This window comes from Trachurus japonicus, chromosome 9 (genome assembly GCF_045865225.1).
Source record: "Trachurus japonicus isolate A0001 chromosome 9, Traja_1.0".
NCBI lineage: Eukaryota > Metazoa > Chordata > Actinopteri > Carangiformes > Carangidae > Trachurus > Trachurus japonicus.
In genome coordinates this window covers 16,767,939-16,781,892 of record NC_140915.1, presented here as the reverse complement: position 1 = coordinate 16,781,892, position 13,954 = coordinate 16,767,939, and the positions used below count along the sequence as shown (strand labels likewise).

The window sequence follows — 13,954 nt, the reverse complement described above, 5'->3', positions numbered from 1 at the left end:
AAGAAGTTATGACGGTGGTGCTCAGACTGCAACATAATCAATTCTACAATGCACAGTTTGAAGTAAAAGATAATAATAAAAGTCAACATCACCAAACGTTCATCACTGAATATCTCAAAAGTCTTATTGTTTCATAACCAGGAGCCTTTTTACCTACAAACAGAACAAGTGTTTGAGCCGATTTCCTACTTCCAGTCCATTTAGTGAAATATTAAGTTTTGTTGGAAAGATTTTTTTTTTTTTAAATAAACAAATATACAAATAAAATAGCTTAAGCTAAATATAAAATGAATCATTCAAAGTATCAGCTGACACCATACAGCCGTAAAATGTGAGTATTTACATTGTCACCACATTAAGTAACATCCTTGTCAGTGTAAAGTAAATGGTCAGTTAAACAGTTCAGCTGTAAAACCGACACTAGAGCATCTTGAATATTATAATGTGATTATTCTGGTCTTTTTCAAATGCATTGTGTGCAACTGTGATGGCGCCTAAATCTGGTTTACCACACTTTAAGATATGATATATGACGACACACCGTTGTCTCACTTGCACAATTCTGCATCTGTGCAGGGTGTGTGTGTGTGTGTACGTTACACTGTACTGTACGTTACTGTCACAGCTTAATAGATCTGGAAGTGAGCCGACGTGGTGCCGTCCTTCCAGCACCGCAGGGTCTCGATGACGGTGGAGCGACACAGCGGACACGTTCTCTCCCGGTCGAACCACAAGCACAGACACTCCTCGCAGAACACGTGCTGCCGGAGAACACAGTGTGTAAAAACACATATTTAGGGTTGAAATATGCTGAAATTAATGATGAAGAACATCACAGGAAGTTTAAAAACAACACTAGCATGGCTCCGTAGCTGATTGGGACCTCTGGCCTCCCTTCAAGCATCAGTTATCATTATGAAACAATAACAATATGAGTGTGCAAAGGAAATTACACAAACGCTGTTGCTTAAATAGGCGGATTCTTTCCCGTTTTATCCAAAGAGGAACTTGAAAATGTTTGTTTTGACCAAATTCCAGAGGATTAACCTCTCACCTTGCTCGCAGCGACTCTGAACGTGCTTTGCGGCTGTGTCATTACGCCGTGACATCACTGCAATGTGTGAATTACCGCACAAGTACAGCAAAAACAAGTGCAAACCAGTGTAACACACGCCATATCACTGTGCACACCCTGATTACCAAAGGATGTGGTCAGAGGTTCAACGGAGGCCCAGTTTCTTTTTAAATGTGTAACCTCCCACCCTCTTTCTAGTTTACTCGACAGTCCTCACCTGACAGAGGAGGGCGATGGGATCTCTGAAGTCAGCCTGACAAATAGCACAGACGTCGCCCGCCTCGCTGCACTGCTGACTGCTGGCCCTCATACCATAACTCTGGATGAGATCACAGGGAGGGACAGTTGAGGGAAAGACGTATTTTGAACTCTTGTGCATGTTTGTGTGTGCGTGTGTGTGTGTGAACCTGACCTGGGAGCTGCAAAGCATGGCCATGGCCTTGCATATGGCAGACACACGTCCACAGATGTCAAAGGACTGCAAAACAAAACAAACACAATATTGTAATGAGAGCAGGATTAAGGAGTCTCAGTGCACTGTAACAGGTTCACACTGCTGGTGATTTTAGACCCAATTTTCAAGGCCTAAAGCCATAGACCAGGTTGCCTCGGATGAAAACACTCGAAATGGCCAATCAAACTCAAACTTAATTTATTCATATAGCACCATTCATACATATTAAATGCAACGCAAAGTCCTTTACAAGTTAAAAAACCAAACGCCTCCCATTGACCACCCCTGATGAGCAGACCAGGAAGCATCACCACCTGGATGCTGCGTACTTTTAGCATCTTCCAAACATGGCAACTGCTGGTAACAGGATTTTACCTATAGGTTTTTGTTTTTTTCGCTGCATAAAAGAGAGCATGCCAGGACACCCAGTTGATGATGTCAGTCGTCCTCTATGTGTTAGTCACGTTTGACCACGCAAACAAACAAGGTGTGTGGTGTCGCAGTCTGGCTGAATCATCAGCAGTGGTTCTCAAACTTTTTCACATCGAGGACCCCTAAAATGACACAAATTAGACCACGGACCCGCATTGGACAACATTTTGAAGCAAACACCAGAAATACACAAATATTTATTCTGAGACATTACTGTTTTTGGTCAATGTACGTTATAATTAGGCCAGCAGCGTGAATTTGTTTTTTAAAAATTCTAGAAAAAAATGGTAAGATTTAAAAATAAAATAAAATTTAAATTTAATAACAAAAAAAAACCAGGTAAAATATTTCTAGAAAAAATTATTATTATTATAATGTTGGTTAAAACCGTCCTCACATTTGGTCTCTGTGTGTTTTTAAAATCAGTTAAGACATGAAAGCCATACAGTGTGCAGCCAGCCGTTAGCATGCTTATATGTGCATGGGAATGTCCTTCATGGTTTTGCAGGTATGTGCTGGACACTTTAGGCCTATTGAGGTTTGTCTAGTAGATGAGACACTTTTGCCAAAAAACCACAAATGTGAACCAAATGGGGGAACTCGATGAAAGGTCGTGGGATCAGCAAAGTCATTACAGATAGCATGTGTATAAAATTTCATGACGGTCCACCCACCCAATCGTTCCTGAAATATTTCAGATTACTTAAACTGAAATAAAACACAAAGTCCATTCCTGTAAACTTTACTCATCTGTCTCCCAACATGTCACAGCAGCATGACGATCACTGACCACTGTACTCTACTCTATGGCCTTATTATGGAAAACACCCAGAGTGCTGCACCTCGCACGCACACACACGCACACACACGCACACACACACACACACAACCAGGAAGCTGTCGAGGGCCAATTCAACAGAACAAGTCAATCATCAACAAATACATCCGGTTGAATCACTGTTGTATTTAAAGAAGTCAGGAGATACACTACACTACACTACACTACAAGTGTCAACACACATCGTCAAACCCATGACGGTGATCAATTCCAACCTCACACAGTCGAGTTCACTATTTCAGTTTCCTACATGATATTGTGACAGAAACAAAACTGACTCATTTTACAGAAGTTGTTTTAGGAGCAAGTTTATGTAACAGCTCACTATCTGACTTTTGTGACCCCTCCCTGGTTTCCTGTCGCCCTCACCCTTCCACACCGTCTTTAACCTGGGGAGATTTCCGATATCATCACGGCACATCTTACTCGCTGCAATGTCCTGTCTTTTTAAAAGTCCCACGCCCACGTTATGGAGATGCATAACAAGCAACAACTGAATGAATAACAATTTCCTGTGAAGAGCGGTACAATATCTGCAAGTTATGCATTTTCTTCACGAACCTCGACCACTTTTACCAGAATTGTTAAGACGCAGTTGCATTTATTTTCAGAATCATTAGGAAGACCAGACAATTGAGTCACATTATGACCATTACTCACAGCTTTCTAAGTAACTTTATGACTTAATATTTTAATATACTGGCGTGAGAAGATTAATCATAGAATAAGTCTTGTCCATTGTTATTGTTTTTCCACACTCAGGTCTAAAAACAAGATATCAGGCACAATTAAATATGTTTTCATCCGGCTCCAATGCTGTGAATTTCCCTCTGACTAACACTAAGGATCACAAGAATTCAGACGTGTCCAAATGTTTCAGATTAGATTAGATTAACCTAACCTTAACCAGAAAATACATTACAGTGTCATTTCCAGATAAGTAATAATGAACTATTTCCATTTTTTTTTGACTGAACGGACACTGGTCATATTAGGAGACAAAATACATAAAGGCGGGTTCAAAAATTTGACCGGCAAGATACATTTTCATCTAAATATGAGGCTAAAAACAACACACAGTTTCAGACAGTCTATGCTGGGAGGTATTCACAGTGTTACATTGAGCTTGTAGCTGCATGCAAGAAGTGAGAGGAATAAACGTGTGAAGAATATAAAAAATAGAGCTTGAGCTCTCACTCCCACACACGTGGCCTTAAAACGGCTTGAATGTCTCATTGTTGTAGCATACCAAGGCACCAGCTTTAATGTTGATTACTGTTGTGGTGTTTCTTTAATGCTGTCAGGAGCAGTCGAGCAGCTTCAGCCTTTGCATTTACAAAACAAGACTGCCACGTCTTCAGGGCCGCAGCTAGCTTGTTAGCATGTTAAAGGGATAGTAGCATTTTTTTAAAGTGGGGTTGTATGATCTATAAATAGCCCCTCAGTACTTTAATTGCAGTAGAAGACTCTCTGCACTCCTCCCGTTAGCAACGCCAGCCCATAGCCCTGCCCAGAGATTTACAACATACATTGTTGTGAATGGACCCAAAGAAACGGCCTATTTTCGCGGCCTAAAAGAGGTTTTACCTGAAAAAAAAAAACACAGTTCCATTGTTCGCTATAATATAATTTTTTCCAGCCCTTCAAAGTGCAGGAAAAACGCAGTTTTTATTTGGACCTAACCAACTCACGTATCCCTCTGGCCCAGGGTTAGCACCCGCCGATCAGCAGTTGGTTAGGTCCAAATAAAAACTGCGTTTTTCCTGCACTTTGAGGGGCTGGAAAAAATTATATTATAGCGAACAATGGAACTGTGTATTTTTTTTTTCAGGTAAAACCTCTTTTAGGCCACGAAAATGGCCGTTTCTTTGGGTCCATTCACAACAATGTATATGTTGTAAATCTCTGGGCAGGGCTATGGGCTGGCGTTGCTAATGGGAGGAGTGCAGAGAGTCTTCTACTGCAATTAAAGTACTTAGGGGCTATTTGTAGATCATACAACCCCACTTTTAAAAAATGCTACTATCCCTTTAACTTCAAGAGTAGAAAAGTAGACACAATTTAAAGACATGAGTTGATTTTGGTAGTAAAGGAATAAAAGCATAAGGGGAATGAACTTTTGATGCTAAACTCAAATGTTTCCTCTACAGCTCTTAATGCTAAAGATAGGCTAGCTCCTTACTTACAGCTGCAGCACAAGAACACAGATTTTAGGCGGGATAATTTTTTGTTTCTCGTTCAACTCAGTTGTCGAAACTCCAACTCGTAAAGTTTCCGACTTCCGACGTTCGCACTACAAGTTATCTCTTGGAGGAGGAAACACATGGATACCCGTAAGACGTTTTGCATATTTTGGCTGACACAATATGCCAACACAAAAAAATATATGTAGATACAGTAGGCCTACTGTATATACATATACATTTTTTGCTACCCTGCTGTGATTACCTTGCAGAGGCTGTAGATGATGATAAGTGTGGCTCCCAGGAAGTAACTGTTGGAGGGGTCTTCTCCCATGATGTACTTGTACCACAGCTGGATCGGCACCAGGGCCCGAAACAGCTGGCTCAGGTCCTCGATCAGCAGGTAGAACTTCCCCTGGACAAAATCAAACACATTTCATCATCTACAATAGCTGCTGCATGAGGACTCTTCAGATGCTTTAATCAAAACTTTGCGTCATGCTGTAGAGATGCCAGCTTTAATATTTTTGGCAGAGTTTTTGAAAAAGAAAGAACAAAAACAAAAAGGGGAACCTTGGCTGTTTTAACCCAAGTCTTTCAACTAAATGTAGGCTTAATATACTTGTGTCCACAAACTGTCCACACAACAGCAGCGGAGAAAGAGCTGAACAGCTTCGGGGCACACTTCTATCTAGTCAAGAGCAGTGCGGTATTAAAAGCTTAAAACAGCATGCCTCCAGCCTAAACATGGCCGCCGTCCAGAGCTCTACAGTTTCACAGCAGTACAGGCAATTTCCCCACACTGCGAGGGAAACTGGCAGCGTCTCTCTCCACCTGCTACCCAGTGCCCACATTAAACCCAAATCCCTACAGGGGCTCGCTCGCTCGCTCGCTATGGCTGCCTTTAAAGGACCGTAATCAGAGAGAAGAAATGAACTTCTGACCACACGTCCCCAACGCCACAAAGTGCATTAAGTGAATTGGGGACGGTTGAAAACAGAGGCGACCAAAATTATGGCAAACTTGATTCCCGCCCCTCCCCTCCCCTTCCCCGGTGGCCCCCGTGGCATCCCAGCCTGTGAAATGACTTCCTGGACGGTAGCTGACAAAGATTGATGACAGCCGGTAAAGAGCCGTGAGCAGCCAGGTTGGTAGGCGAGGAAGACCTCTGCTAGCAGCTAATTCATCTTCCTTATTGTCCCCTCAGCCTCGTATCCCACCGTGCCCATCACGCCCACGCGGAAACTGTCAAATCTAAAGTTTTGGACACGAGCCAAGGAGTTTGAGTATAAGCTCCTCTGCAGGGCCTTGTTTGAGTAGTTCTCTGCTTATTTGCTTTCATTACTTTGTCTGATCGCTTTATCCATTCCACCGCCATCGCCCGCTGAAACACACGCATAAATAACACAACTTTGCATTTTTATCTGGGAGAGTGTTATAATTCATTTACTATGTTGTTGTGAGGCAGGGGGTATAATTCAATTTCATTATGCTGCACTACCCAGAAGTGACTAGTTTCACTGTCTGTTCAGCCATGCTGCATCCAGTTCCTCCTTTATTAATCCAAAGGTAAAAATTTAAATTTTAAATCATGACTTCAACTGGATTTAAGTGCTGAAACAATGGCATTATATTACAAAGTTCGTTCATTCAAGCCCAATATGCACAAGAGTGATATTTCATCAGGAACTGGAGGTGCTCTGAAACTCAATTACACATGTTCACAGTGGTACAGCACAATGTTTTAGGTTTTTTTTTTGTCTGCTTAGATAATGTTTCATAAGTAAATGCTGGCATGTAGTGGTTAAAATGTTTCTAGGCCAAGATGAATCAATTCTAAGTAAGTTACCGAACAAAGTTTTGCACTTTCAATCGTTCAAGCTCCTCAAATCTAAGGCTTTCTCCAGTTTAGATTCTTAAACACTTTGGGATTTAACAATAGGAGAATATCAGATGCCATGTTTGATCCGTACTGTTCTTTGAAAGATGTACTACCGTATTAATCAGAATTGAAAACTGCTATCAATCGCACTATCACTCTTTGACTTGTGTGCTGCAGAAACCCTCTCCTGGCTCGTGGCCAACAGAGTAGACTCTGGAAAACAAAGCAGCATAAAAACAGAGCAGAAGATAAACAGCAAATCAATACCAAGAAGACCTAATTTAACAAACACTGCAGATGCCAAAAGACTGAAGAGTGACCTCTTGCGATGAAAATTCTTACACATTATGAAACCAAAACATAACCTCGAAAAACCATTCAAACACAAGCGGTAAACATGAGCCTGCCTGAGCTTTTAAAACAAAGCCGTCATGGAGCTTCTGTATTCGTGCCTAGCTGCTGTTGCTTACGTGCAGACTGGTGCTGACTGCGGTGGTTATGTAGGATCATTAGTGTAGCCGTGGATGGATGCGGTAATGAATATAATACAATGAGGATTTGGGAGTAGACTGCAACTCTTGGGTTAACTAGTTGACAGCAGCAGTGATATAATCTTAAAACTCAACATGTGTCCCATGGAAGCTGTCAAATCCTCTATTTATGTGCGGTATACTGTATATGGCTGTGTGTGTGTGTGTGTGAGTGGAGGGTGCAGGTAATGGTCCAGCTCCAGGGAGGGATGACCTCACCCCGGCAAACCCCCTGAGGGCGAATGAGCTCAGTTGCTGGCTGCCGTGGTTCTGATAGGCCTCCAGGTCTGTTTATCAGTGGAAAATTTAATCCTAATACTTTGTAACCCCTCTCCTCCTCCTCCTTCTGCACCTCCACTAACTGTTCAACACACAAACACACGCACACAACCACCAAGAATATGAGCTGCACCTGTATGGAAATCAAAGATGTGTGTGTATGTGTGTGTGTTTGCAGACATATTCTGTTGCCTCGGGCCGCAACAATGCACACAGACTCCCACACGCACAAGCTCACCTAAGGAGCATCATTTAAAACCTTATGAATACAAAACAGTTTCACACTGTGACCCTTTAGCACTTTCTTCACTCAGCGGAGTATTTCATCATACTTTATCAATTTTTTTTTTTTTTTAAATTGTGAGCTAACTTTCTCAACTTTCACTGTGAACTCTCTGTGACTCACTCCGTGTCCATCCCATCGTTGTGACAGTTTATTAAATTTTTAAAAAGGGTTGCACCGCAGATTTGAGAACTACTCAGCTCCTGAGAATATCCACTTTAAAAGGCGTTTACGAGGAAAGGATGCTGCTGAGTTGCATCATAGGAAATGTAGGCTAGGTCCAACTCTTTCTGTGATGCGTTTACAGTCACCAGGGATGTCCTGCCTTATCTTTAAATTTGGATTAAGCATGACCTAAATCTTAATTTACATATTTATTGCTGTGTTTTTCCAGCTGATTTAGTTTTAGATGTGCACATGCAACTGGTGCATGCCATCGGCTTTCTCTTAACTTCGGTAATCATGTGATTGTGTCTCTGCCCCTTTTTAATCTTTATTTTAGAACTTGCTACTTTTATCATGTATCCATGTTTTAACGGGTTGTATTGTGCAATATGTTGTTATTGTGTATTCTATGTATGATGCGTGTGTGTGGTCTTCTGTCTGGTGCTGCTGTGGTAACATGTAATTTCCTGCAAAGGTTTAATAAAGTATCTTTATCTTTAACTTTAACTTATCGATTCATATTCTATTTTTAAATTTATTTTTTTTATTATATTATCTACAACATTGGTAGAAAACAAATAAATAAAATAAGCATAACCTGCTGATTTTTTTTCAACAGTTACAACCAGCAGTAGTTCAAATCCATAGTGTACTACCAGCTATAAAAAGCAGTCTCAAAACAGAGGAGCAGGAACCATTCATTATGTTTGCCATTGGTGCTTCATTAATGAAAAAAATGTAAAGGCATAATAATGCATAAAGCATAAAAAAAGGACCACGGTGAATGGATCTACTGTTTTTCTCATCTTAATCAGGGATTCTTCAGTATCAGTTTCAGTATCTTGTCTATGCACACTTTATCATGTGGACTGGAGGAGTCAGGGTCAGGGTCAACTAAATTTAATGGACATAAAAATAAAATAATGACACATTTGTCACATTATCTCAGGATGACTCTGGAGACGTCTTACCCTGGATTTGAAGGCCAGGAGAATCTTGGGCAAAAAAAGGACAAAGCATTTCAGACCGATGGTGAAGTACTTCAGGACAAAGTCCGTGATGCCCACCGCCCAGATCAGGTCAAAGAAGTCAAAGCTGTTGAGGTTCGGCTTTGCAAATATGAGGCTAGGAAGACAGAAAACAAAATAACATCTTAATGACTTGTCATAGGGAGGTGTGGTGTTTCCACTCTGGAAGGAGGAATAAAAAGCAACAGCAAGAAAAACGTTTAACATAATGGAGGAAAAACTCAAAAACACAAGAAAACAACAACTAAATAAACACAAAATACTCACAGGACAAGATCAGACAAGTACAGGAACACTCCCTAAAGGAAATGGAAGTAAAAAAAATAAAATAAAATAAAATGACTCACACAACACAAAATGAGTGGAAAAAACCTAAAATACACAGAGTAAATCCAAAACATAAGATGACAAACCAAAGCAACACAAAGCTACTACAGTAAAAACCTGCATGTATGTACACTACCTGTTGTACAGCTCCTCGTGACTAAATGTGTAGTAGATGTACACGATATTCCCTGTGAGGAACATTAAGATCCAAAGAGCGACCAACACAGATCGTTCCTCCTGGAGACACAAGAGAGACACACTTTACAATGATTCTCAGACATTCAAAGTAGTTTTTTTTTAATTTGTTTAGTTTTTTATAATATGTCATAAATGGACAGACTGTGTGGTGCAGTATCAGTCCACCTCTCTGTGAGCTTATATCTCTTAGCTAAGGCGGCTCAGGGACATGAAGGTAACCTGACCACATAATGGGATAGCGAACAGGATCTAACCGCATTTATGACATACAGTACAGGAAATGCTTACATGCAGAATGACGTAAGACTTTTATATAGGCCTATAGTGGTCAAGATGAGATAACACTATCAAGAATCATTTCCTGTGTCGTGGTCTTATTTAAAAAAAAAAAAAAAAACATAAACTCAGCAGTTACTATAAAGTTGTTGTTGTTTTTTTACCCGTAGTGACACTTGATGCCTAAAAGTGGAATTGGCGTAGGCGAATGTGCTGGCCATCCCCACACACACAGCGATACCTGCAGAGAAGAGGTGCAACATCATCACTACACCACATACAGCTACAGAGTTGAGTATGAAATTATTAGCTCACCTATGAAAATTTCACTTTTTTGTAAGTATTTCTCAAGTGCTGTTAAACAGAGCAAAGGAATTTTAACACAGCTTTTTCAAACATCATAGTTTTTCCAGAGGACCGAAGAGAATTTTATTGACTGGCATGTACAAAACCCTGACTTCTGTGAGGTCCATGTCAGAAGGCCATCAAATCAGATTTTTTATTTTATTTGAGAGATTTCCCAAATAAAAATCGGCTGAGAGACTTGTTGAAAACTAAAACAAACAACTGAAGACACACAACTGACTATTTGCATCAGAGGGGCTGATAAAGCATCTAAAATAAAACTATGATGTTTGAAGAAGCTGTATTAAAAATTCTTTGCTCTGTTTAATGACACTTGGGAAATACTTTTAAAATTTTTATAGGTGGGCTAATAATCTCGTCCTCAACTGTATCACATTGTTAAAGGGATAGTTCAACATTTCGGCAAATTGGCCCACTGCCATAATCCCTATAGTTTTAGCAGTAGGTTTGTTACCTTTAATTATCGGTGCAAGCTGTTTTTAGAACGGCGGAGCAGAGCCGTGAGCTGCTCAGAGCTACGCTACAGAAGCTCATGGAATTTCTTGGTTTCCCTCATCAAACTCATCAAATACACAATCCAACAACTCCAAAACGCTCTGGTGGACAAGTTGTGACCTGCACATTCACCACGCACATCAGCGGTTTTGCATGAATTTACCTCTAAAACAACTCTGTCTCATAACGTTCTGTTATTATCTCATAGCGTGGTGAATGTGCAGGTCACAACTTGTCCACCAGAGCGTTTTGGAGTTGTTGGATTGTGTATTTGATGAGTTTGATGAGGGAAACCGAGAAGAAACCAAGAAATCCCATTAGCCTCCGTAGCGTAGCTCTGAGCAGCTCGCGGCTCTGCTCCGCCGTTCTAAAAATAGCTTGCACCGACAATTAAAGGTAACAAACCTGCAGCTATGACTATAGGGATTATGGCAATACAATGGGCCAATTTGCCAAAATGTTGAACTATCCCTTTAATGATATATTAAGTGGTGTAGTGTGGTGTACCTAGTTTGTGTTGGAAGCAGACTTTAGCCAGCAGGATGAGGATGAAGGGGAAGCCCCTCTGCAGCCAGGTGACCACAGCCTTCAGCTCCGACAGCGCCGGCGCCGGCGTGGACGGGTCTTCCTGCGCCTCCTCCCTGGAGCCGTGCCTCTCGGCGCCGGCCGCCGTGGTGGCCTGCTGGAGCAGAGAGGAGGTCCTGTGCTGGAGGGGCTGGTGGTGGAAGTGGTGGTGGTGGTGATTGTGGTGATGGTGGTGCGGGGGCGGCCGAGGGAGGAAAGGTCCGACCTCCGAGCGGTGGGGGCCGCCTTCTTCCCGGGACGACGCGGTCATCTGGATGAAAACTTCGGGGGGAGAGCCCAGGACTAAGCCGGCTGCCTGGAACTGGGCAGAGGAGACGGAGCCGGAGGGGACACCCACCAGGCCGGAGAAGATTTGCTGGGGTGAGGCGGGTGAGTCGGGCTTCAGGCAGTCGAACACGCCACCTTCGTCGAGGCTGCTCTCTGATCCCAGAGTTTGGCTTCGGCTCCTGAGTGGTGAAAAAGGAGTGGATGCAAAACAAAAACAAACAAAGAATCACTGGCATGGAAGATTGTTGCAAGGATTTACTCTGAGCTATAAGATCATCAGTGAGGTTCAGTCATGCATAAAAAAAACCTGACTGACAACTCATGTTCCAGTTCAAGCCAAAGGTGTTAGATAATAGATAGCTCTGACCTCTGTCATTTGGTCACATGCAAACCTTATAGAAAAAGTCAAAACCATTTATCATGTCATCATACAGGAGCAGGCTGCATTAGCAAAGGTACTGATACAATCACAAAAGGGTCTACACACAGCAGTGTTTTTTGAACGTGGGGTCACCTGAAATGTCTAGTAATTGATAAAAAATAATTAATGATAAAAATATTATTTTAACTTATTATTATTCTTTTTAAAATTATGATTAAAAACTCCACACACAATCTTAAACAACTGTATTCTATACTGTGCTCTTTTATAGGACATGGGTAAAGCTGCACTTTGAAGTAGAGACTTCAAGTTCTCTTGCACAAAAAAAAATGGATGGATCTGCATTGCACATGTTTTTAAATCGACTTTCAAAGATGTAGGAGACACCTTTATTTGAGAAGCAGTGTAAACATAATTTTAAGAGCTTCTATTGCAGGGGGATCCAGTTGTGTTTTTTCTAAAAAGAAACAGAGGATCTGTGTCTTGAGGGCCAAAATATTTGATTATTTTATGGAGCCGTTATTGGTAAACATAAAGATACCTTTTGATAAACAAACCACTGCTGCAAAAAAGGTTAAATATAACTGTAAACTATATAATAATTGTTTGTTTACATTAGATTAAGAGGCCTTGGTACAAAAAAAGGGTTAAATATAACTGTAGACTGCATAATAATTGTTTGTTTACATTGAGAGGCCTTGGCAAAAATCAATAAGAAAAGCCTCAGATTGTGTATTGGAGGGTCCACATGCATTTGACTAATTTATTTGATGAATAAAGACACTAATACACTAATATATGACATGCAAACGCATCTGTGTTGTCTCAAAGAGCTCATTTTCCCCACCTTTCAGAGGGCATGCCATCCGTGTTGCTGCTGTGTCTCCTCTGCATGGCACACCGCTCATCACCACATGATCCAGCCCTGCAAATGTAAAATCACAATCACCGGCTTTATTGTCTCCCCTCCCTGCGCACGGGCGCGTATGTGTGTGTGTTAAACATTAAACTGCACATTTAACAGTATCGACACTTGTATCGTTACCTGAATCAGTTCAGTGGATTGACCCTCAAATCTCGCTGTCATATTTAATCAAAGCTGAGGATGAGCAGCAGCAGAGGGTTTGGTGTTGCAGCTGAGGATGCTCCGGCAGGGTCCAGCTCATGCGGCGTTTGAGACAAGTCGGAACTCGGAATTTACGACCTCCTGCCTGAAAAAGTGCAACTGAACGCCACCTCAAATCGGAGCTCCCACTCGGCGAAGTCGTAGATTTAAAAAATATACCTCGAATTCTCCGATAATCAGTTGTCTGACGCCACACAACAATCTGCACGCGTGTAGACCCACACCATCAACGCTAAAACCCCAAAGTACAGAAAAACGTATTGTTTTAGAATTTTAAAATTGTTTTTGTGCCCTTTGTAATGTTTTTCTTTGTTTGCAAAGTTTGTTTGTCCAGGTCCGCCATGTTTTTGGCCCGTTTCTCCCGTCGAAACTGGGAGATTCTCCGAGTTCCGAGTTGTCCCGAACGCAACATCGGCTCACCTGCAAAAAAAAAACTTCCGGTATGTCGTCACCGGAGGGCACCTCTCTCAGCCAATCAGCGCTCTCCTTTCCAGTCCCCCCCACCAAACCACATCCGTGTTGCAGCAGCAGATGTGTTTTGCTGATGGTGGATGTCAGATTTTACGCTGGATGAAAAACACCACAGCAGCTGCCAATGTCGGACAAAACCGAATAGCGCTTCAAAAAGCGGACGGAACTGCGTCATAATATATCGGCGTCAGCGTCGTATATTTTCCACTCATCAAAGTAGGAGAGCTACATGCTAACGACAGCTATCAGGCTAACAAAGCAGGCTTTTATAACGTGAGCTTGCCTGTTTGTTACTCAACTATTTTGAGATAT

The 13,954-nt window shown here is 41.7% G+C and overlaps 1 protein-coding gene across 1 annotated transcript; it reads right to left on the bottom strand.

Moving 5' to 3' along the window:
* Positions 1–504: 504 nt before the first annotated feature.
* On the bottom strand, positions 505–13,208 carry rnft2 (ring finger protein, transmembrane 2). Its single transcript, XM_085786268.1, has 10 exons — positions 13,091–13,208; positions 12,893–12,970; positions 11,319–11,842; positions 10,115–10,191; positions 9,613–9,713; positions 9,093–9,246; positions 5,248–5,397; positions 1,488–1,553; positions 1,293–1,394; positions 505–761 (listed from the first exon to the last, which is right to left on the bottom strand). The coding sequence occupies exons 2-10, from the start codon at positions 12,937–12,939 to the stop codon at positions 627–629; spliced, it is 1,356 nt and encodes a 451-aa protein (XP_085642394.1). The 5' UTR covers positions 12,940–12,970; positions 13,091–13,208; the 3' UTR covers positions 505–626.
* Between the last annotated feature and the right edge of the window lie 746 nt (positions 13,209–13,954).

What these genes read in the sequence shown, in the direction of transcription:
- rnft2 (XM_085786268.1), bottom strand. Translation starts at nt 12,939, where the DNA reads ATGCAGAGGAGACACAGCAGCAACACGGATGGCATGCCCTCTGAAAG. An exon ending in CACGAGGAGCTGTACAACAG is followed by an intron (nt 9,247 to 9,612) that starts GTAGTGTACATA and finishes CTGTCTTCCTAG; the next exon opens with CCTCATATTTGCAAAGCCGA. An exon ending in CCATGCTTTGCAGCTCCCAG is followed by an intron (nt 1,395 to 1,487) that starts GTCAGGTTCACA and finishes GATCTCATCCAG; the next exon opens with AGTTATGGTATGAGGGCCAG.